Source organism: Bactrocera dorsalis, chromosome 3 (assembly GCF_023373825.1).
Source record: "Bactrocera dorsalis isolate Fly_Bdor chromosome 3, ASM2337382v1, whole genome shotgun sequence".
NCBI lineage: Eukaryota > Metazoa > Arthropoda > Insecta > Diptera > Tephritidae > Bactrocera > Bactrocera dorsalis.
In genome coordinates this window covers 90,780,983-90,806,187 of record NC_064305.1, presented here as the reverse complement: position 1 = coordinate 90,806,187, position 25,205 = coordinate 90,780,983, and the positions used below count along the sequence as shown (strand labels likewise).

Below are 25,205 nucleotides of genomic sequence, written 5' to 3'. Positions count from 1 at the left end.
ATGAGTGGTGCTATATATAAATAAACATAACTTTCGACTCTGGTGCAATGCAAATCAACAAATTATTCAAGAACAACCATTTCATTCGTCTAAGTTGGCAGTTTGATGTAGTTTTTGGTTTGGTGGAACCATCGGTGCATAATTCTTTCGAAGTGAAGCTGTTTTCTGTCAATGGGGAGCAATATAGATCGATGATAACCAACATAGCATTAAAAGTTGCAAGAGCGATAATTCGAATTGTGGCCAACCCGAACTACTACCTGAAATTTCTTGCAGGGTTGCTCTGTGATAGCATCACAATCATGCATTCATTATAAAAGCGTGCGTGAATGAATAAATATAAATCGCTTCACCGGTTTCATTTATATTTGCATATAAAAAATTTTTTCGCGATGGCAACTGGAAAAACGGAAATCAGGGGGCTGGCAAACACCTACTTATTTAACCTTTTTTGTGTGGCATTTGTAAATCAATTTAAATAAGGAAATCTCATTGCGTACTCAAATATATTTTGCAAGTGTATTTGTGTGTATAAGCTATTGCGGTAAACGGTCTAAAGCAGGCAGAATTAAAGTCGCCAATTTCTAAATTTAAAATCTTTAAAGGGAATTTATAATGAATTTAGCGTGAAAAGATTTTGGAAGAATGTATTATAGTTTTGCAAAATATGTCATTATCGTAATACCGCTGCATTGACTGCATTCGAGGAGCTACAATGAGCCAACGAGTATGTCCATTTCATTCAAATTCCAATGAAGCTGAAATAGCAACTCTTCGGTGAGCTTCCGTCCGAAACTGATTCCAACGGCCCTTTCATCGGAAGAATACTTACAAATATAAGGATATCTACAGGGGTTTTTCCGGAAAGTTATAGGACTGATGTACTTCCGCCGCAACTGTACTCCGCCGTGCGCGCAGCGACTGGATTCGGTAGATGCCGTTCCTAGCTAACGAACGAGCGGCTGATCAGTTGTCTCCGAACACCTGGAGAGTCAGGAGAAACATTTTCGCGCGACATGATTCTCATTGTATTTTTTGACATCAAAGGCATCTTCCACCGTGAATTTTTTCCTCCTGGACAAACCGTCAACGCAGAGTTTTACGTGAAAGTCCTTCAGAGACTCAAACGAAGGTTCAAACGGGTCCGACAAGACATCGCAGCCGATTGGAAGTTGGACTACAACAACGCCCCGGCTCACACCGCCTTTCTTGAGAACAGTAACCTAACCAAGGTCGACATTTCCTTGTCTGGACATGGACCTCGGCTCTCAAGGCTGTTCAGGAGAAAGCCTTCCGTTTCAGTGCTTGAAAATCGCGCTGGCAAGCGCAGAAGGAGCATTTTTTGAAAGTTTTGAAAGAATTGTAGCGATTGGAAGTTCAATAATTTTTTTTTAAATCGACTCAGCCCTATTACATACTTTCCGGACAAATCCTGTATAATACCCTTAATGTCTCTATAATCTTTTAGGCAATTTTAGCTCTACCAAAGTGTATCTTCATTCTTCGCACACAACTTTCACACACCACCACCAACTAGTACGTTTTGAGTACTTCCAGAGCTGACGTTCGAGCGAACGATATATCTTAGACAGCGAATCGCCTTAATAGATATTGTAACAGCTTTCCAATTGCGACGACACGGCTTTTGTTTGTGGAACGGGATCAAACTATTTTCGCCAACAACGAAACACCGAATCTGAGTTTTGTGCAAAAAAGTTCAGAGGCCGCCACGGCAAGAGATAAATTGCACATAGTCTTCCAAAGCTAATTTCAAGCAGAAAATGCTAAATTTTCCTTCTCAGTTTCATTCTTTTGAAGGCACCACTGCCAACTTTTAAAATGTTAAACATTTAGAAAGCAAAGTGCCAGTTTAAATTAAGTTTAAAAAAAAAATTCATTCGAAAGCTTCCGTGCGCACAAATCGTTTGTGGTTTGCGTTCGACGATTAGGCGTTCAATGTAGTCGAAAATGATCTCAGTATAGGCAAATACAGCGGGGGAGTAATTAGGATTTAACAGCAACTACAAATTGCAACACAAACATCATAAAGCTCCATCAATCGCCAGACCTAGTTTCACCGCAAAAGGAAAGCGGTACAAGCAGCAGCCCAGAGCTGCCGAAATATCAAGTTCATCGGTAACCAAGTCTCAAACACACACAAGTGTGTAAAGACATGGACATCAATGTCCATTTACTTACAGCCGACAATATGCACCGAGCAAATTATTGGCGCACACATGTAGGTGGCGCTTCACAGAGTCTCTCTGGCTGCGACTGGACTTGGTTTCAATGCTGGGTAGTATGTAGGAGCTAAACAGCTAAGCAACAACAAAAACATGCAGATATATTTACATGGGAATTCAGTCTTGCATGCAAATATGGCAATTCACCGGAAATTATCTACATACAAACGATTCAAAGGAAATGAGAAGCACTTCTGTTTAATACCATGCTATATCGCACCTTTCGGATAAATTTACCTGGAGTACTCGGGAACGTGCTTACTTTTAATTGCTTCCAATTATGTTTTGGTGGTTAGTGCACTCTATCAGCGGCTTAAGGATGTTAAGTTATGAAGCTTGATGGTCATAGTCCCTTTATATGATGAATCTCTATAGAAAATTAGATATTTAAGATCCAACACTAATGTAAAGGAAGCATTTAGTTCATGCAGACTAAAGTGTGGCAATGGTTTCCAATAGTTCTCCGTAAATATTTTTGTATCCACACAGTTCTCTCATGCGGTGCAGAAGATACTCCCCAAATATCCTCCTCAAATAAGGGCAACCATTGATTGGATATGAAAAGTAGATTTTTCCATTTTTCTGCTTTTAAAAATACTATATGTACTGATTTATAAGCTTGTGAATCGTTTCTCTTGAGATTAGCAATTACTACATTCTACTCTAACTCTTTAGCCTTTGGATAAAGACAGATGCCGTACCAATGGCTCGTCTACTTAACCTTCATGATGACAGCAAAAAGCGAATAAGCGCCCTTAACGGTGGCGAAGAAGGTGTCAAGATGTATTTTGACCATACCCCCGGCCAAGGCCGTGGTAGTCTTTAAAGCACGTTCCGTAAAAAGTATCATTTGCTTCTTGAAGTGCCGGGTCTGATCAGGCCAATTGCAGCGAAACACTTCGTACTGTAGTTGGCCGAAGAGAAACTGAAGACTGCTACCATAGTAGCAGATGGGAAATATTTGCAGGGGCATGGATATGAAATATACCAGATAGTATAGACGCTCGAATGGTGTATCCACGTAGAACAGCATCACGACCATGGCCACGCAGATATTGAAGGCGGTAACGGTGAATTGAATGAACATCGGCCAGGACATAACCTCTTGCAGCAGATCGAATAGCCTGAAATGAACAAGCAAACTTTACAAAACTGAGTTGAACTCTAAAAAGCAGAGTACACTTTCTCTAACACTCACTTGTATAGATTCTTCTGATCCTTGATACAACGCACCAGCTCCCGCTCATTATCCGCCAAATGTACACAATCATAGCCAATACGCGAAACACGAATGCCGAGCAACTTTATGTGACCCGACAGCAGGCAACAAGTTATGGGTGGAAAGGTATCGTCAATAAAGTTTTGGAAAATCTGATAGCAAATACCAACGATTTGATACACGTTTGCCACGTAGAAATTTCGTGTAGATGCACGCCAATCGAACGGAAACCACGCCGGATACAACAGACTGCGTTCCTTGCTTAAGAGGAATGCCAACTCTGCCGTCACACCGACCGCAGCATAAGCACACACGAATACAGCGACCACATTCCTTACGCTTGTGCGCATCAAAGCAAAATATTTGAGTTCTTCCTCGCTGCTCACGCGCGCATCCAGTTCCGCAAAGGTCTGCTCAATCTCGCGCATAATCCGCAACTTCCGCGTATAAATCAGGAATTTCAGGCTACAGGCGATACAGGTGACGCACACAGCGAGATTCTTAATATTGCCGGCTAGTGAACCGTTGCGGAAAAGCGCCAATGCCAGATGCAGCGGATAGCAAAAAGTCACCAGCGCGGTGACCATGAGCGCGTACGGCAAATAGACCAGGCGATATTTACAGACGGTTAAATCGCCACCGCAGATACGAAAGCCCAGCCAGTGGATTTTGAAAAAGGCGTTGCTGTTCACTGGCTGGCTCATAGCTAACTCACTAGTTAAGGGTACACAGCTGGAAGTCAATATGATTTTCAGCCTTTTTCTTTCGTATTTATAGTAGCTAAAGAGGTAAATTCAGAGGCATTTGAATATTGCCACGCTTTATGCGTTGGCGAGACAATTAATAACTTAATTGTATAATTGGTGTCGCGTGATGCAGCTAATGAAGCAATTGCACGAATTCAGGCATATTTAAACGGCCACTAACAGTGCTGATACAAGATTGGAAAGGGTTTTAGCTTTAACTTGTATGTACTTAACCAATAACACGAGCAAAAATTAATTTATTTTGAGAAAATTTGGCACGGACACCCTTTGTCAATCGACTATATGTGTATCAGCATCAGAAAAGGAACGTTAGGGCATTAACACGTCTTGGAATGTGGGTGGGGTCCCTAACTATTAACCTACCTAAAACATACTTGGCAAGAACATTAAACATTGCCGCCTAATACTAATATGAATAAGAACTGTCATAGATCATAAAATGCGTGGCTGTGCTCAAGAAACTTTAAGAATTTCCAATATATTGCCATAAATGAAGCACGACGGAGCGGAGCGCGTTTGATTCCTAACAGCATTTCCGATCCCTTATTTGGGAAGGTGCCGCTACCTGGCTGGTTGATTTCCTCGTTAGATTGAATGCTGATATCAATCCCATCCAAGAAGTGCGATGAACGGGACAAGGATTGAGGCAAGTAGGTCCTTGTGGCATTTACTACTGTGGCCATATAAAGGAGAGCAACTTTGCTGTGGGATTCGTGGTGGGAGAGAGACTCCGTCGCCGAGTACTGTCATTCACCTTGGTGGATGATCGTCTAGCCACAATCCGCATCAAAGCGAAGTTTTTCAACATATCGCTGATTTGCGCCCACGCCCCGACGGAAGATGAGGACAATGTGACCAAAGATGCTTTCTACGAGCGCTTGAAGCGCACCTATGAGTGCTGCCCCCGCCACGATGTCAAAATCGTGCTTGGCGACTTTAACGCCTGGGTGGGCAAGGAGGGTGTCTTTTGCACAACAGTCGGTAAATTAAGCCTCCCAAAAAGGGTTGAGGTTCTTCGACTTATAGTACTAGATTCCAGCTTGAAAAATTCACCAAGCTAGTTGGCTGTCTCCAGATCGAAAAGCCACCAACCAGAAGCCATGGTAAAGTCAACAAATATAAATTTCTGGAAAAGTAACTAAATGACTAAGGAGGTGTAAGGATCATCAGAGATATTTTCAGTGGAGACTCAGGATTAAGAAGCTGATAATTTATTTACCATAGTTCCCTTTCTGAATATTTTCAAAATAACTAACAACTAACACGATCACAACACACAGTTACAATTCGGATGTCCAGTCATAAGCATGAGACCTAGGAACCGAGACTTTATAATATGACATCTTTTCAAGATATATTGAACGTTTTCCAAGACTAAAAAAAATAATAAACAATAAACCTTTTAAACTGCCTCCACTTGTTATAATATATTAACGTTGTAATTTAAATTTTCTTTAACAAGGTAAGTCAAGTGAATATATGAATATTCTAAAATGTACGAAAAAATCTTAAACCTTGATTGTTTACTTTGTTTTCTTCGCAAAGTCATCGAAAAGAAAATCGAAAAAAAGCTGTTTATCTAAGAATGTTTTTATTATTTGTATTAACTTATTATCTGCCTGACTATACCTTTCGAACTCCCTCCACAAATGTGTAGAAGGAATAAGCGCCCTGAAGTGTTTTCACGAATGTGCTTAAGTGAATGGGAATGAGCCCCGCCGCGTAGACTGTTGTGCTCTTTAAGGAGCGCTGAGATAATATAGTAACCAGACGGCGGTACACCTGATCCTGTTCAATCCAATTGCTGGCGTAAATCTCCCGCTGCAGAGTGTCCATCGACTGAGCACAAGCCGCGCCATAGTAGCACAGGGGGAATATTTGCAGCTGCAGAGCCAATAAGTAGGTCAAATACAGAACTTTATCAGAAACGGTGTTCGTATAAAATATAAATGTTATCAGAGTGAAGCAGTCCTGGAAAGCGGTGACTGCGTATTGAACAAAGACCGGCATTGAAATGATTTCTTCTATGATTGCCTGCAATCTGTAAAACACAATTAAGGCGCGTTTCGTGCACACTCTATCGAAGATGAACCCACCTATACAGACGTTGATGATCAATAATGCATTGCTGCAACTCTCGAATATTCGCCTGCGCATCCTTACCAGTATGACCGATCCGACTCAGCCGAGCTCCTAGCAAACGTGTGTGGTTCGTTAGAACACACAGAGCAACCGCCGGAAAGGAGTCATTTGCCAGACTCTGCACGAGGTCGCAGGCCAATAGCAACAGTTCCAATGCAACAGCGCCAACATATGCCGCCGTCGATGCGCGCCAATCGAACGGCAACTCCATGGCAAAAGCCAAATCACGGTTCTCAAGCGAATCAGCAAACGCCATGACGGTTATAGCGAACAAGAAGACGCATATGCCGCGCAGTGTATTCAATATCAAATTAGTGCCTCGATGAATGCCAGCAAAATACGCTCGGTCCTCTTCTAGTACTATCTGCTCGTCCAAAGCGTTGAAGATCTGCTCCACTTGCCGCACTAAATTCAGTCTACGATAGTAGCTAATATATTTAGCGCTACAGGCTAGAGCTGCGGCGCAAATGGGCAGCGTTTGGAGCAAATCGTTTACATTACCGCTATTGTAGAGGGCTATAAGTACAGTGCCAGGATAGAAGAGTATTATGAGCGCATTGACGACGCTGCGGTAGAGGCGATAGAGCAACTGGTAGCGCATTGGCTCACGTACGCAACCCAACAGCAGCCACATGCGCCAATGTGTGCGGAAAAACTGACGACTGTCCACCACAGCAGGCTTTTTCATTTCAGTTAGTAAGCGGAAGCTTTAATCCACCAATGTCCAGATTTTCGTTTGCAACAGGAAATCTATGAATAAATTACTAAAAGCAAGTGGAAGTCCTATTTATATTGCCCCATTGTTCACATGGCTAACTTATGAGCACAGTCGATGTTAAATATATTCGAACAGCTGAAACTTCGAAGTTGTGACTGTCAACAGTGACGTGAGAGCCAAGTCACGAGTGCCGCCGATTGTTTGTTTGATGACAGGAGATATTTCGTCTTGCTCTCCAGACTCATTTTCTTCGTTCTTTATCCTTTCTGGAGAAAGTAGAACCAAAGGCGCTGTTATTTAGGTCAATATAGAAGATTGTATCTTCTCTATTCAGCTCTGCAGTTTAAACTAATTTTTCCAGGATTAGATTGAAGAAGTCGCAAGGTAGGGTGTCGCCTTGTCTGAAACTTCGTTTGATATCGAACGGCTCGTAGAGATCCGTGGAAAGCAGAGGAAGAGAAGACCTCCACTCCATTAGAAAGACCAGGTGGAGACGGACTGCACTTGAAATCGCCAATTGGTGTTAAACAGCGTAAAGGCAGAACTATTGTTGTAAGCTTGACTAAAACCGCGTCAGCGGTGTCTACGCCAATAAAAAAGAACCGAGACCAACTAACCTGCGTTCAAATCTAATTTATTAAAGTATTGTTCAATATAAAATTTGAAAACTTTTTATTTTTAACTTCTAATTTTGAAGTTTTAATAATATTTATTGTCGGAATTTTTATGTTCATGACTGTAACTGTTTTAAGTGTTAAAACATTTGCGCATTAATTATTGATACAAACCAGCAATTTACTCAAATTCATTAAAATCGAATGGGAAATTTATTTACAAAAATTACATTATTTTAAGGGCCCATGGACATTTTTGTCAAACAATACATTTTTATATATTTTGTAAAAAAGCAGGTAATTACAGTCATAATCTTCAAATGGAAGGCGATTACAACATATGTTTGAAATATTTGATGTAACCTAACATAATTACTCGAGTGAAAAGTCGTTCATAATTGTGGGAACTGATAAGTTATTTATTTATTGCCTAGTGCTAGTTATATGAGGTGGCAATAACAACTAAATTTTAGTTGCAGGTGACATTACTTTAACCAAAATTAATTTTGTTTTATTCCATTTCAGGAACCATAAATTTTTTCTCTCTCTCTCTCTCTCTCGATATAGTAAGGTATTTAGTCATAGCCTTAATATAGAAATGGTTGTGTTGATACACACAATTAGCATTCTTCTTAGTAGAATTTAGGAAGCGACTCAATTAATCTCATAGGAAACTTGCCAAAATAGCATTAATCAATTAGTACCCACATTAAAATTAATATAATTAACAGCGCTCATATTCAGCCAACCAGCCATCATATTCCATTTGTTCCCATGTTCCAATTTTTGAATTTTAAGTAATTAGGAACGAAAATACTATTGGATATGTGGGATAAAAATACAAAATTCAAAAAGTCCTGTTTACTTTGGAACGCACCTTGTATGTTAATTTTTAAAATATTTGAAAACCCCTACTCTTAGAAGAAAAATACTGCGCTCATATTTTCAAGCGCTTAATTACATGATTTTGAGTATGGATATACAATAATCGCTTTAGAAAGTTATCTACGACGAACCCCTTAATTTTTAAACGAATTTTATCACGAAATCACTAAAACTTTCTGCAAATGATTATCTTATTCCGTGGGAGATATCATTTTCTCTAATAAATTAAGGCTAAAAGCTTTTGTTGACTAGCAACCTTGACAAGAATTCAACTAATTTTAGGGAAGCGTAATTATGTATGCATATCCTATTTCAAAACTTCATTTCTAGAAAGAGTTTAAAAACGCAACGCAACAAAATGCATTCCATTTATAGCCTGCGGCTACCTCCTTCCACTACAATGCATGATAGCTTCCATTACAGACTGTATCGAAAATTATAAAGAAAATTAGTGAGAGCTAAGTTAGGGTACAGCCGAACATAACATACTCTTGAACATCTAAGGATTAAAGGTAAGTAACTTCCTCGCTAGTTATATGGGGTCTTGGTAGAGTTTCGGGAAGATCGAAAATCTTTATAACGGGTGATTTTTTTGAGGTTAGGATTTTCATGCATTAGTATTTGACAGATCACGTGGGATTTCAGACATGGTGTCAAAGAGAAAGATGCTCAGTATGCTTTGACATTTCATCATGAATAGACTTACTAACGAGCAACGCTTGCAAATCATTGAATTTTATTACCAAAATCAGTGTTCGGTTCGAAATGTGTTTATCGACAAATTTTGTTCAGCGATGAGGCTCATTTCTGGTTGAATGGCTACGTAAATAAGCAAAATTGCCGCATTTGGGGTGAAGAGCAACCAGAAGCCGTTCAAGAACTGCCCATGCATCCCGAAAAATGCACTGTTTGGTGTGGTTTGTACGCTGGTGGAATCATTGGACCGTATTTTTTCAAAGATGCTGTTGGACGCAACGTTACGGTGAATGGCGATCGCTATCGTTCGATGCTAACAAACTTTTTGTTGCCAAAAATGGAAGAACTGAACTTGGTTGACATGTGGTTTCAACAAGATGGCGCTACATGCCACACAGCTCGCGATTCTATGGCCATTTTGAGGGAAAACTTCGGACAACAATTCATCTCAACAAATGGACCCGTAAGTTGGCCACCAAGATCATGCGATTTAACGCCTTTAGACTATTTTTTGTGGGGCTACGTCAAGTCTAAAGTCTACAGAAATAAGCCAGCAACTATTCCAGCTTTGGAAGACAACATTTCCGAAGAAATTCGGGCTATTCCGGCCGAAATGCTCGAAAAAGTTGCCCAAAATTGGACTTTCCGAATGGACCACCTAAGACGCAGCCGCGGTCAACATTTAAATGAAATTATCTTCAAAAAGTAAATGTCATGAACCAATCTAACGTTTCAAATAAAGAACCGATGAGATTTTGCAAATTTTATGCGTTTTTTTTTAAAAAAAAAGTTATCAAGCTCTTAAAAAATCACCCTTTATTAAGGTATATAGGGGCTAAGGGAATTAATGACCCAATTCAAACAATATTTGGCACACAGATATACAACCATCAGGAAAGGATTTTTTCGGAAAAAGTCAACTATAAGCGCTGGGTCCACATATTAAGTACCCAGGGGCGTGAACAGTTTCAGTTCAATTTTGAAAATTTTTAGTCCCAGCGCACAGGGAAGTGAAGGAGTCAATTGGAACTTAAAATTATGTTATATGGAAAGTAGACGTGGCTGTAGTCCGATTTCGCGGGTCCCGAGATATGTGATTTGAAGATATGTACATTAAACTTAGCCAAGACTAATAAATAAATATACAACATATAAACGGTGTTTATTTACTGTTTCTATAAACATTATTTCATGAGAGATAATGTTTTTTTTATTTTCCAGTAAACTCTTTGATTCGACCTCATGCCGAATTATTAGAACATTTTTCAAATTTAACCATCATTAAGGGCTTTCCATCTCCTGGGTCATGTATTCTTAGTTTTAGGCTTTACAATATTTTTGAGATGATCAAATATTTATTAAGTCAACGTAGGTGTCGAGCACTCAGAAAAAAACTACAATTTTACCCTTTAAAGCATCTGCAGAACTGCTAATCAAATATGACTTTCTACACATGCACTTACAGCCATTCGTGAGGGTTTTGATTGAGACCAAATCTTTATCAAACATTCACACACACACATTCGCCTTCTCGTTTACTAACACATGTACAACCATTTAGCAGAATGATTAAGTTACAATTTTGCTCTAACTGCTCTGGGGGTATTTTTCTCCCATTTCACTTGAACCCTGAGGCCATAGTGTACAAGTTTTGCTCAACCGACGGCCATCGAACCTTCTCCACTTCTGCTGTCAAGGCGCCCGGAGGCAGCCATCAGTTCAACATTGGCACAACTCAGCCCATATGTTCGTATGCATTTATGTAGCTTGCTTATGAGCTCTTTTGCCCACATATTGTTTTTATTTGTTCAAATCCGGATAAGCACTTTCGCTTTATTGTCTATATTTTCATTTCCTGCGCTCCTTTGCATTCATTTTGCACTTATTTCCAGGTTCAGGCGGCATTTCTCCCATTCTTGTTGTTGTTGTCACTATGTGTTCGCCGGATATGTTTTCATATAAGAATAAGTAGAGCAAATTACCAAGGCGTAAGGAGCCTATAACTGCACACTTACATACACACATTATTATGTGCGATTACGTATGGTAATGTTGCACAGGGCGTATACGTTACATACGCCTTTAGCTTGACAATCTCTCTCTAAATAATAGCGCATTTCCGCTAACAAATAAATGTCTTAGGGCAGATTGAAATCGCACATGCGGAAAACATCTAATAATTAGTCGAATTAGAATGTAGTATCGTACGTAGAAACTGGCTGGCTCGTTCGCATATCGCATATATCACTCATTCCTAATACCGTAGCCGGTTTTCAGCAATTCCAATCATTGTAATGAGTAAAGTTGTAGACCATGAAAAGCTCACAGACTTACAACGTATTTATGAAGTCTATTTTCCTGTTTCAAATGGCCGAGTGCTTGATGTAGTTGTGTTTGCAGGTGGCGTGAGTAAATGCGCCATGTAAATGGACGAATCGCATGAGACAAATTTTCGAAGACTTCACGATCTTTTCTGGATCTGGATGGATAGTAAAAACGTAAAACCAAGAAATCACGCGTCAAAGTTTTTGCTTTCTGCCAACGCGCTCATATATTTGCTAGACGCCCGGCCACTATTTCCCCTCTAGCTTCGATTATTTCGAATGCCCATCTATAACTTTGGGGATATATTCTTAGATAACTTTTAAAGAGATTTAAGCAAAAAAAAAACCGAAGAATCGAATCGATGTTGAAGCTTCTAAAGCAGGCTCTCTTTAAGGGAATACTTCTCACCTACGCCTGCATCAGCTCAGACGCAAAAAAAAAAAAACAATTCATTTAAGTTAGCACTATTAAATTTCGACTTAAGCGCTTGTTCTTCCTCGTCCACTTACGCTTACAGCCGAGTTTAATTCACGTTAAATAGCACTCAAATGCAATCTCGATAGATACGGATGGAAATGCAAAGCTCAAAAGCACAAACCACCAATAAAGGAGTACCAGACGATGAGTTAACGAAAATTGGAAAGCATTAGAAGCGAGCAAATGGATCCTGACCAACAGCAACAACCGTCGCTATAGTACCCGTGTTGCCCATTCGGCTTGCCTGCGCCACCTGGTGCTATCACTTCGTACGTCGCAAAAGCTACTGGAACACGCACACCTGTGCCACAAGTGTTGTTGTGCCGATTTGCATGCATTGATAGCGAGCAAAATTGCATGAGATTGAAGTGCAAAGAGCGAAATGTTGCAAAAATTGCAACACAATTGCTACTACCACCTGCTGGCGGCAAGGGCAACAAGCTGATTTCGGCACGGTTCTTCATACCTTGCATGGCATGGCATAATTAAATGCAAAGCAATGCAAACACTGATCGAATACAAATAGGGTCATGAATTTCGGGCATTACTTTCAAAGGCTTCCGGTGGCAAGGGAGTTACACGTAATGCATGAAGCGCATTCTAATTGAAGGGCGGACAGAAAGGCTGGCAACGCTTTTGCCCGAAGCACGGCCCACAAGCACTTGACTGGCTGCCGAACATGCCAATTGTCGCTTGGAGCGGCTCGAAGAGGAATGACTTCCAGCAAATGGTGTGGAATCAACAAAGTTATGAGGGAAAATGATGAGTAAGCGCTTTTCAAATTCCGAGAAGCCGCTTTGAATGTGTGTGTGAAAGGCAAATTAATTTTTTTAGCTGTGTCTCGCGAAACAGTTTTAACCCAGAGAAGGCATAGAGACCATATCCCTGAAAATTTGATATACTCCCACTCCGTTAACCAACATTTAATAGCAGTTAAGCAGAATAATGAATCACCATTTTTGGACAAATTCAATTCAATTTATTTACATCGCTGTCAAATTTCAAAGCGCAAACTCAAATTATCTGTTTCAGATGAGCCGGTGGCCGCAGTTTAATTTTTTGTCAAATCGATGATCTTGTATGCGTATTCTAGCAATTTCTGCAGATCGATATTATGGCGTTTCAACACGTTAATCGGGTACCTTGTTGTGTATGATTTCTGAAAATGAATTGTTAGGCAGCTGCCAACGAGCATTTATTCTCAACAGGAATACTTACCAGTAGCCTATTGACATCGTGACGGAAGCTGCGGCTGCGTAACACGCGATAGAAGTTGGCAAATTCTCTACTCTCATACATCTTTTCCCGTAACAAGTGGCGAAGCTTCGACTTTGGAATTTCCTTCACCAAATTCTGAACGATATCATTCAAAGATCGGCTCTCCAGCACGATCTTCGACATTTCTCCATTAGTAAACTCCGCTTCATCACCATATTCGGGTATCGAAATCATCAGACAATTAAAAATGTTTGAAATGCTGGAGATGGTTTCTGTGTTAACGCCAGCATCGGAAAAGTGCTTAAGCACTGTCTGATAAACGGAACTATCGGCAAGTTGTTGTGACACCGATTGGAATTGGTCGGTTTTGATGAAGTCCATGGCATTGCGGAATGCCTTGTCGTTATAATAGCCTTGAGAGATGTAGTAGACCAAAGTGTTCGCATCAATCAGATTGCGTATGTCACGGAAATCTCGGCAAAGTTGATAGGTAGTAGTGGTGTCATCGCACGCGTTCAACGGTTCAAAGTAGATGGGGAATTCGCGGTGCGCCTCACCCTGTGAGATCCACAGACAAAGGATGAGTAGAGTGAAAATTTTCAACATAACGGATAGTTCGTAGACAATTTCTAGAGAATGTTAGATGTCTATGCGAAGTACGCTTGCACTGTGCTGAAAGCGAGCAGCGTCCGCACTATTTATACTCCCAGAAAATCACAGCAGACCAATGCGATTGCAATCCGAACTACCGTCGATACGTTACATCTGTAATTACCGTAAGTAAAGTGCAATTACATTTCTTATCTAGTTGTTGTTTTTCCCATTGGTATGCAGTTACAACTCGTTAACTGTTTATGTGCTGCATTATGCGTATGTCTGCGCGCTCGCTTTGAGAGTTATTTATCAGTAAAGTAGCAAGCGAGTGAGTTCGCACAACATCCTATTGACTTTGTTGTCGTGTACCAGAAGTGTGATGTTTGCATGGAACTAATGATATCTCTGGCGGCCTTAAGTAATTGTCTCGCTTATCAACAATAGAAAGAATGCACTGCACTCGCCGCTTCTGTCAGTGTCAATGTTCCTGGAGACATATTTGAAGGAAATGACGTGTACTCATGAGTTGTGAACCAAACCAGGAAGCAGAAAGGGGAAATGTACGCTTAGCACTTTGTAGTGATATTCTAAAAGATCAACTTTTCGGGTAAATATTTCATCGAATATAGGAAATCTGATCAGTGTTTTCACTTTCAAAGTGCAAACTTTTTGGTAACAATTCTTATTATAAACCCATTGCAGTTGTGTTAACAGCCCTAAACCTCCCAAAAAGAATTGATATGCTTCAAGTTGACAATCCTGCGGATTACAATTTGAGCCCATTTGATTTAAATTCAGGGTTTGTCCGGAAAGTAATACTACTGATTTTCTTGTTTCTGTGAGTGGTGCAAGCCGAAAATGCAGCATTCGTTAGAGCGCGCTTAAATTGTTTGTCAAGCAGGCTTACCCAGATGTTGCTTTAGCCAGAGGTGGTGTATTTCGGTGCACAAGGCCTTTTTGGTGGGCCGGGAAGCGGTCGCTGATGAAGACCGAAAGAGTGAGTAAATCCAAAGTGAAAAAGATGGTAATTGTCTTTTTTGACATCAAAGACATCGTCCTTTTCCTTCTGGACAAACCATCAACGCCAAGTTTTACGTGGAAGTTCTCAAGAGACTGAAACGAAGGGTCAATCGGGTCCAACAAAACAAGGCAGTCAATTGGAAGTTGCACCACGATAACCGGCTCACACGGCCTTTCTTGTGAGCAGCTATCTAACCAAATACATCATCCCAATGCTTCCGCAGCCGCCTAAAACCCAGATGTGACATTCCGGAATGTTTTTGTTTCCTTGCTTGAAAAGGCCGATGAAAGGGGAGCCAAACAGCATACACTACGGTTCTCAAGGCTATGCCGGAGAATGCCTTCCGTGACGCCGTCAATGCTTGGAAATCGCGCTAGCAGCGCTGCATCGAAGCAAAAGGAGTCTATTTTGAAAGTTTTTAAAGAATTGTAACGATTGGTCCAATTTCCGGATATTTATCCCTGTATAACTAAGTGTCGTCGGAAGTGTAATGGAAATATCGTATTTGTTATTAGCGCAAACCTGAGATCGCACACAGTTCTTGCGCAGCGTCAGTACGTCGAATTCTTTCAACCTAATCTCTATTGTTTAACTTCCTTGAAATGACGTAATCTGACCTTCCAGAATGGTAGATTAGCAGCTGAGAACCCAATATTTGCGCGTTATGCAGGTCTATTTCGGAAAGCTGCTTGCAACTTTTTTTAACAATAGAATCCTGGTTATGAAATCGTTGCAAATGTTTCTGAAGTGTTTTAAGAAGAATGACATGAAGCATGCAGGGAAGGTCGTGAAGTCATCACTTACCTCATGTGGACGCTCCACCTCTTTCTTCTCTTTTAATATTCACCTCATGTATATGACAACGACATCGAAAAAGTTAAACCAATGGTACTTGAAAAACATCGTGTTGCCATCAGAGGAATAGAAGACAATCTATCTATCCCTAGTGGATCTACTTAACAAATTCTGTTTAAAGTTTTGAATAAAAAGCGCCTGATTCTTTTGCAAAACCACGTCGAATAAGAGTCTAAAAGATATTGTTGACAACATAACAAGGGCCCTACATTCAGCAAACGAATCATAACTGTCAAAACGTCGAAATTATCCAACAATGTAGCGGATGGCGCGCCAAAAATGGGCCGAAACCGAAAAAAAACTAAAACTTGCTGATGGCCATACCATCCGAGGCTTATAACAAGTGTACGGAAATTGGATTCAGCGTTATCATGTTTGTATTGGCTCAGGAGTTTGGCTCAAATTTGATCAGATATATATTGGCAATTCCGTTGAGAAAAGATTTCGCAAATTCATCACACTTTTCTCTCACACTGTTTCAAGTGCTTGCGTCGGGAGCTTATCAATTGCCGGTAGAACTCAAAGGCTACTGTAAACAACTCATTTGCAATGTAAAAGCGAAAGAAAACAAATTGTGCACAAATAAAATGAAGGAAAATTGTATAAACAATACCTGAAGAATTCTTTAAGAATTCTTAATGCTACACTATTTGCAACTTAGGCAATTGGCGGGGTCTTTAATGAATTAAAGTTTTTAGTAGACAGACGCAATAAGTTTTAAAATAATTGGTTATTCGCTCTTTAGCCGACCCCTTGTATGCTCAGCGTCCTTGACATTATTTAGCGCGAATTATCATACGTCTTGTGGCATTCTGCATGTTGCATGTTCCAAGGAGTTAGTTGTTCACTGCAACGGGATCGCTAAAATTAATACTACAACAGCAGCGCTTGTCAATTGCCAGCCAATCAACTGGTGTGAGCAACCAGCCTGTGGTTTGACGCACTGAAGAAGGCACTCTTCCCCCATCTCGCCACATCCGTCTCTCAATGCGCAACGGAACTGTGGTCAGCAAAAGCATGGCAATCAAAACGCTCACTAAGCCAAATGCCAAGACACGCTGGGGAATGGACACTCTACTCTAAGACTCAATTAAAATGGAATTTATTTTGCTGTCTTCGTGTCTTTGCAGCCATCCTGGCATCCCATGATTTTTCTACTCTGTCCGTTGTCATCTTTGCGTCGCTTCTCAGCAGTACGTCGCTTTGGTTTTACGCTCATTTTTCTCAGGCTTAAACAATGATTTTAATTCCATTGTTGTGGCATCTGGCATCTTTCAATATTTATGCTTTCAATTAAATTGTTGTGTCTACGTGTGCGAGTTTGTGTGTGTGTGTGGGAGGCATACTCAGCTATGGCCTAATACCCGGATGGGCTGTAAGCCACTGCGTGATCAGCTACTCTGCTAACGTGCGTCCATATTTGTGCGTGTGTGTGCACCTATAATGGCAACGCACACACACGCACGTGTCACACAGTTGTGTCAATATAACGGGTGATTTTTTTGAGGTTAGGATTTTCATGCATTAGTATTTGACAGATCACGTGGGATTTCAGACATGGTGTCAAAGAGAAAGATGCTCAGTATGCTTTGACATTTCATCATGAATAGACTTACTAACGAGCAACGCTTGCAAATCATTGAATTTTATTACCAAAATCAGTGTTCGGTTCGAAATGTGTTTCGCGCTTTACGTCCGATTTATGGTCTACATAATCGACCAAGTGAGCAAACAATTAATGCGATTGTGACCAAGTTTCGCACTCAGTTTACTTTATTGGACATTAAACCAACCACACGAATGCGTACAGTGCGTACAGAAGAGAATATTGCGTCTGTTTCTGAGAGTGTGGCTGAAGACCGTGAAATGTCGATTCGTCGCCGTTCGCAGCAATTGGGTTTGTGTTATTCGACCACATGGAAGATTTTACGCAAAGATCTTGGTGTAAAACCGTATAAAATACAGCTCGTGCAAGAACTGAAGCCGAACGATCTGCCACAACGTCGAATTTTCAGTGAATGGGCCCTAGAAAAGTTGGCAGAAAATCCGCTTTTTTATCGACAAATTTTGTTCAGCGATGAGGCTCATTTCTGGTTGAATGGCTACGTAAATAAGCAAAATTGCCGCATTTGGGGTGAAGAGCAACCAGAAGCCGTTCAAGAACTGCTCATGCATCCCGAAAAATGCACTGTTTGGTGTGGTTTGTACGCTGGTGGAATCATTGGACCGTATTTTTTCAAAGATGCTGTTGGACGCAACGTTACGGTGAATGGCGATCGCTATCGTTCGATGCTAACAAACTTTTTGTTGCCAAAAATGGAAGAACTGAACTTGGTTGACATGTGGTTTCAACAAGCTCGCGATTCTATGGCCATTTTGAGGGAAAACTTCGGACAACAATTCATCTCAAGAAATGGACCCGTAAGTTGGCCACCAAGATCATGCGATTTAACGCCTTTAGACTATTTTTTGTGGGGCTACGTCAAGTCTAAAGTCTACAGAAATAAGCCAGCAACTATTCCAGCTTTGGAAGACAACATTTCCGAAGAAATTCGGGCTATTCCGGCCGAAATGCTCGAAAAAGTTGCCCAAAATTGGACTTTCCGAATGGACCACCTAAGACGCAGCCGCGGTCAACATTTAAATGAAATTATCTTCAAAAAGTAAATGTCATGAACCAATCTAACGTTTCAAATAAAGAACCGATGAGATTTTGCAAATTTTATGCGTTTTTTTTTTTTTAAAGTTATCAAGCTCTTAAAAAATCACCCTTTATTATTATCTGCAGTTTTAGAAAGCATCACTGGAAATGCTACTAATTATAGGTGTGCTAGTGTGCGTGCGTGTGGGCGTGCAGTTGATTGGATTACTGTTTGACCGGCACTGCATCTATTGGCCTAGTATACATGGTACATATATACTATGTGCTTATGTGTTTGTGATTGTTTGTATGAAAAATAAATGTTAAAACGAATTTTTAGGTAAGCGAATATCAAATATCTGAAAACCACAAATTCATAAAATAGAAAACCGCATTTTTTGTGCGCTCCTGTGGCATTGTGTGTGAGACAGATTTATCGCTACGATTTCATTTTCAACAAAACCGGCCTGACATCTGTTATAAATTGTGCACACCACAAAGTGGTGCAGTCGAGTGCACGCGTTGTTCTCCCGCAAGAATTTCGCAGATTAATTCTGAGCATTTCGAATGGAAAAATCAATTATGGATGCCTTGAAAATAAGCCCTTACAAAGCACTCATAATAAGCTACACTTTCAGACTGTGTAACATTTCATTTCAGTCGTCGTAGTTTGGCAGCACCGCTCGAACATACCGGTATAGCAGCTTAAGTAGTAAATTAAGTAACAAATATAGTGAAGCCTACTATGAGATACTTCCGCAATTTTTAAGAATCCAAGGCATGAAAATATTGCTACACGGCAACCGTACTTTTTAATTTCAAATGGTTCTACTAAGTCTACTTTGGTATCTACATATACGATTTTGTGAATCGTATCAAAATACATATCAAATTACGTTCCTGAATCCACACTTAATGCAATGCAAAGGCTTAATTCAATTTTCCGTACACTTGTTATAAGCCTCAGCTAGGAGAGTACTCAGTGCCTTCAGCGGATTTTGGTGTTTTCCACGTCTCGTACGCAGTAATGATGCTTTTCATGAATGTACGGTCCCTAGTTATATTGTCAAGTATCTCTTTTGCAGCTTTTACTTGACGTCGTTATTGCAAATGATTCTGGTTTTCTGGTACGAGTCACGCATTGACACGCTTCATTTCCAAAATATTAACCAAAACGGGTTGAATAGATCCATAGGAGTTATTCAGATCCTCTGCAGCCTCTCGTATGCCCAAACAACGAACTTCCAGCACTGTTTCCTTATCTTTTTGTACGTTATCTCATTAACAGTTATAGATAAACCAATCGCATGAGGCAAGCTTTCGACGACTTCACGAAAGCGTTGACGACACTTTGTGTTACTCAAGTACTTAGATTTGTGATAAAATAAACTCTCCAAAGCACTTCTGCAATATTTCAACAATGCCACAGGTGGGACTCCATTCCACACAAAATTTCCAGCACACTCGTTGTTCAATTTTTTTTGTGTTGAAAATCGCCAGACAAACTATTCGCTAATCCTTAATAAAGAGACACACTAATTGTCAAATGGCGATTAAAAGACTAGTCCGGTTCAAATTTGATCATATGGATGATTGGATAATTCAAGGATATCAAACTAGAATATAACCAAATAATTTCAATTCGTATCCAACAAACTGACGAACATATCGGAATAAAGTCGACCAAAATTCGATTCTTCTGATCTTCATTGGTTTCATTTATGTACCATTTTATAATGCGAAACAATACAAGTATTTTGTTATTTGAGAGTAGAGGAGGTTATATGTAAACCGATTCTCTGTTGAAGCCCCATTGAGAGTGCTATTATTTCTTTATTTCTCGAGTTGTTTGGAGATTTGAATATTGGGCTGTACATTAAGTAATTTCGTTTGATAACAACAGCTAATGTTATTGAATTTTTTCGCAGCCAACTTCAAGTGGGCAATTGAAAAGTAAAGTCCTCTCTCGAAGAAAAAAAAACCAAACTCTACAAGTCACTCCTCCTCCCGTCCTACTATATGGTGCAGAGGCAGGGATGATCACAACATCTGGTGAGTCGATGTTACGAGTTTTCGACAGAAAGGTTCTGCGGAAGATTAATGGTCTTTCGCGCATTGACCACGGCGAATGCGGCATTTGATAGAACGATGAGCTGCATATACAAGAATATAAAGCGCAAGAAATCATGGTCTTAAGACATGAACCAGCTCAAACCACTTCGAAGGTCGACAGTCACCAAAAAGGCTTATCTTTGGGGAATTTCAAAGGGATCGTTTGTCACGATTAGTTATGAAGTAGATTATGATGGACAAAGTGGGTAATACAGTCAAATTTATCAAAAGAAAAGGTGCAGTGTTCAGCCAGGATAATGCGAGACCTCATACAAGTGTGATGACTCGCCAAGAGCTTTTGCAGCTTGAATGGTTGTGCTACCACACCCAATATATTCTCCAAACTTGGCACATTCGAACTGCAGGGGGTAACCTTCACCTCAAATCAGGACCACGCTAATCATTTGGACCAGTTGTGTTTAACTCTTATTCTCCTAAACAGCGCGACGTGCCACTTTTAAGTATTTGACAATCACCTCTCTCCTCCTATTGCCCCGGTGACTTTCTGGATCCGAATTATATCCTACAGCTTATTTGGTTACCGATTCATAGCAGTTTAAGTGGCAGCACTTCTTATTCAAATGACAAAGGTAAAGCAATACAGTCACTCATACCGCCCATGCCGATTATCGCCACTGAATGTTTAAACATCGAGCAAGGGCCAACTCAACTATGCAATTATTGGCTATGCAGCAAACTCTCCCTGGATTGTACAAATATGCACAGATACTTGGCGCACATTCCATATTCATATGTATATATGAAACCTAGTTTACACGCTCATACCCTTATACAAGGGGCGTAAGTACTCCATTTACAGCGTCGGCAGTGTAGAAAATGCTAAGGCAGCTGAGACCATCGAGGCAATTTAGCAAATTGCTTTATTATTAGCTGAGGGGGAAGAGCACACTTAAAATGAAGTCATGTTGGCAACACAGCCACACTCAGGACTACCTAAAATTCGTGCAATCACCAATACACAGCGGAGTCATGATTTCCTGCAATGCACGCTTGGTGCGGCCCGTGTTGGAAATGCTCGCACATCGAGTACATGATCCGTCAGATTTTCGAAACAACCGAAAGACGTTTATCCCACGGCCTTCTTCCAATTATTGTTTAGCTTTATCTTCTTCAGTTCTATGCAACAACAAATATAAAATGCTGGAAGTCGAGTTTTACTCAGCTGAAAGTTGAAGATACAATTTACCCGGTTCTTTGGTACCACAGACCGTTTCGTACGAACAGAGCCGTCTAGTATTGTTACTTTAAGCCCAAAGGAGAGTTCTTAGGAGTCGAAGGAACACTTTCGACTGTATTGACATTTCGTTGTTCAATGCATTTCCGGCAGGCCTACAATGTAACGAAACCGTTGCGGCGTATCTAAGCGCAAACGTATGCTCAAAGCTATAAAATGTGTGCATAAATATGTGCAAATTAGGACAGAGATGAGAACTTGTTTCCTCGATTATCTTGCACAAGCCAATAGTGGTTTTTACTAACTGCCTTTATATCGTGCTAAGCCAATCTGCTCCAAAGTGTCAGACACATGCCTTTGTCCGTACACATATACATACGAGTGTGCTCGGTGAGAACCAAATGCAATTTGTCGGCAATGCCCCAATTTTTTCGCCACTTACACGACGGCACTATCAGTAAAAGCAAAAACCACAAAGCCGCCGGCTACGGATGTGTTTACATGCCCAACATACCCGCACGAAAGAATCGAGCCACATATGTGTACGTAGATGAAAAGGAAAAAACTTAATTAGCCGAGGAAATTAGTGAACATCCGGTTTATGGCGCGAGCAATTTACGAGGGTATGGATGATATGCACACAAACTAATGAAAGTACCCACATGCATACTAAGTGCGTTGCTAGTAATCTAATATGCGTAAGGTAATCCCCCGAGAGAACTGTTCCCTGCTTCCACTTGCACGAAACTTCAAATTTCTTTAGCAGACCGAAAGTGAATCGATCGGTAAGCGGCCTGGATTTCAAGCACTTCCAGGGAAATGTATAAAGCTGTCATAAAGCTGAAAACCCTTTTTGGTGTGGAGGATATACTAGACTTGTGTATCATCAGTCTGATGTTTCCAGGAAGCCCATTTATTATTAGCCGTAACTATGGAAATGGCGCTTCACTGCTGTTACAACACGGTCCAAATAAAATTAAGTACAGACCAATTTCAACCCGAGATGGACTGGTCCCCTTTAAATGTCATAATATTGCGACTTAATATGAACCCATTTATTTATGAATAAGGCATGTCAAAGGAAGCCGTAAGAAATAGATCTCCGGAAGTATACAACACAACGAGCTCAAGGTCAACCGAAATGTTTCAAACATTGTTTCTTACATGTGTGTCCGTATGTGTAAGTATCTAATATTATAATCTTGTTAATACTTAATAGCAAAATGCGCCGATTGGCTTTAGCAACCGGAAGGAAGTAATTTCACACATAACATGTATACAGGGTGCGGCAACTTTTATATTGGTTTATAAATATAGAATGTCTTAGGAATGAGCTCTTCACCGAAATACATCCACAACATCCATTGATAGCGTAATCAATTTACAGGGTTTGTCCGGAAAGGAATAGGACTGATTTTCTTCCGCCGCGACTGTACTTCGGAGCGTGTGCGAATCAACTGGATTCGGTAGAGGGCGTTCCTAGCTAACAAACGAGCTGGTGGTCAGTTGTTTCCGAGCACCTAGAGGCAGAACAAACATTTTCGCGTGACGTGTTTCTGTGAGTGTTGCAAGCCGAAATGTATTTCTAACCAAAAATCGTTGCAAATGTTACGGTGATTCAGGCTTACGGTGATTCAGTTTTAACAAAAACACGAGCATATGAGTGGTCTAAAGCTTTCAGTGGCGGTCGAGAGATCGTTGAAGACAGGCTCGTTCTGAACGATTTTCGAACTTCAAACGATTAGATAGTTGACAAAAAATCTCTACATCTCTGGCGAGTTCGTTCGAATGATTTTGGTAGATATTTTGTGTATGAAACGCGTTCTTGCTCGACTTATTCCGATAAAGCTGAAATTTATTCAAAAAGAACACCGCAAACAGGCTTCTTTGACATGCCCTTTCATGCGAATTCCAATCACCAGGCAAGAGTATATGAGCTTGACATACAAACAAGTCAATAATCATCGAAAACGAGCCGAAACCAAAAAAAAAAAACACGTTAAAGGCGCTGAAAAATCAAGCTGATTCTCATTGTTTTTTTTCGATATTCGTGGTTTGGTTCATCATGAACTTGATCCGGAGGCACAAACGGTCTATAAGGAGTTTTAATTGGCCGCATTGAGTCATTTGCGTGAGGACATCCTTTGGAAAAGGCCGGAATTGTGGAAGAACAATTCATGAATTCTACACACGATGATACTACCCCATCGCATCAAGCTTCGATTGTGGCCGAATTCAAAGCCAAAAACGCATTAATAATAAAATAAAATTTAGTTCGCATGTTCCAAATCTTCACGCATACTAATCTATTTCTAAAATAGGGACTCCTATTTGCTTTTCAATAATTTAGATTTCTTTCGTTTCATTATTAGTATTATAAAGAGAAATTATTTTAATTCTTCAAATTATTATTGTATTCTCAAATACCCAATTTATACGTCGTCATACAAATGTGAGTTCTACATTGTTCACAAACCAATGGCTTAATAATTCAAAGCATTTCTCAACGCTTGCGACTACTGAAAAAATGAGCTCCCAATGGAGGTATGAGCTTCAACAATGCCATACACATAGTGCACGTACATATGTAGTTACGTTCTCGTATTAATAAAAAAGAAAGCTCTCCGCAACGGAACTCACATTCGTTCAAATGTGCTGTTGAGCTGCAGCCAGGAATGCAGGAATTTTCCGCATTCGTTATGCATCAATGCAACTAAAAGACCGCAAGTGCTTGCCTAACGAAGCTTGCTAAGAGGTAACAGTGTTTTATTCTTTAAAAGTATTTAACTAAACATCTCTTTTCGAGACTGTAGATAGTAATCAATATTAAGGACACTCCAAATGTCGCTTTAAACAACCGGTTCAACCGCCATTTGGACTTGTAGAACTCTCAAAATATAAGCTTAAATAGAGGTGTGAAAAACTGTCATATTAGAAGAGATTGGACCAAGTATATAAACCAGCATTACGTGAGTTCGAAAATACGACCAAACGAAATCCAAAAAATATTTTTGGGTAAATAGGAACTCGGTGAGTTCCAACGCAACGAAAAAGTCTCTTAATTAAATTTAATATGTTTTCAAATCGATGTGAGCAGTTAGTATAATATTAAAAACCTCGTAACACCAAAAAATTAATATCTATATTTTTATACACTGAATAGGGTATATTTGAGTTTGAAAGCAAACAAAATTTATAAGAGCCAGAAGAAAGAAGTTGGTCGCCCTATAATATCTTTATATATAAAAAGTACGTATCTTGTTATTTGTCCGCGATGGACTCATAAGCTACTGAACCGATTTTAGTAAAGTTTAGCACACTGTGTCCAGTTCGAGCTAACTTAGAATACAGTAAAAGCTCTATTAAATGAACGCTCTATTAAGCGGACATCTCCGTTAACCATGCACATAGGCCGGTTCCACAATTTTTTTATGTATATTCAGTGCAATCTATTAAGCGGACTACTCTATTAACTGGACAGAA

The 25,205-nt window shown here is 40.1% G+C and overlaps 3 protein-coding genes across 3 annotated transcripts; all 3 read right to left on the bottom strand.

Moving 5' to 3' along the window:
* Positions 1-2,955: 2,955 nt before the first annotated feature.
* On the bottom strand, positions 2,956-4,166 carry LOC105225478 (odorant receptor 59a). Its single transcript, XM_011203958.2, has 2 exons — positions 3,442-4,166; positions 2,956-3,367 (listed from the first exon to the last, which is right to left on the bottom strand). Exons 1-2 carry the CDS (start codon positions 4,164-4,166, stop codon positions 2,956-2,958), a joined length of 1,137 nt encoding a protein of 378 aa, XP_011202260.2.
* A 1,686-nt stretch (positions 4,167-5,852) lies between these two features.
* Positions 5,853-7,059, bottom strand: LOC125777667 (odorant receptor 59a-like). The gene is made up of 2 exons (XM_049452766.1): positions 6,332-7,059; positions 5,853-6,300 (listed from the first exon to the last, which is right to left on the bottom strand). Exons 1-2 carry the CDS (start codon positions 7,057-7,059, stop codon positions 5,853-5,855), a joined length of 1,176 nt encoding a protein of 391 aa, XP_049308723.1.
* Positions 7,060-13,042: 5,983 nt separating this feature from the next.
* Positions 13,043-13,986, bottom strand: LOC105225427 (uncharacterized). Its single transcript, XM_011203878.4, has 2 exons — positions 13,305-13,986; positions 13,043-13,245 (listed from the first exon to the last, which is right to left on the bottom strand). The coding sequence occupies exons 1-2, from the start codon at positions 13,908-13,910 to the stop codon at positions 13,138-13,140; spliced, it is 714 nt and encodes a 237-aa protein (XP_011202180.1). The 5' UTR covers positions 13,911-13,986; the 3' UTR covers positions 13,043-13,137.
* Positions 13,987-25,205: the final 11,219 nt, after the last annotated feature.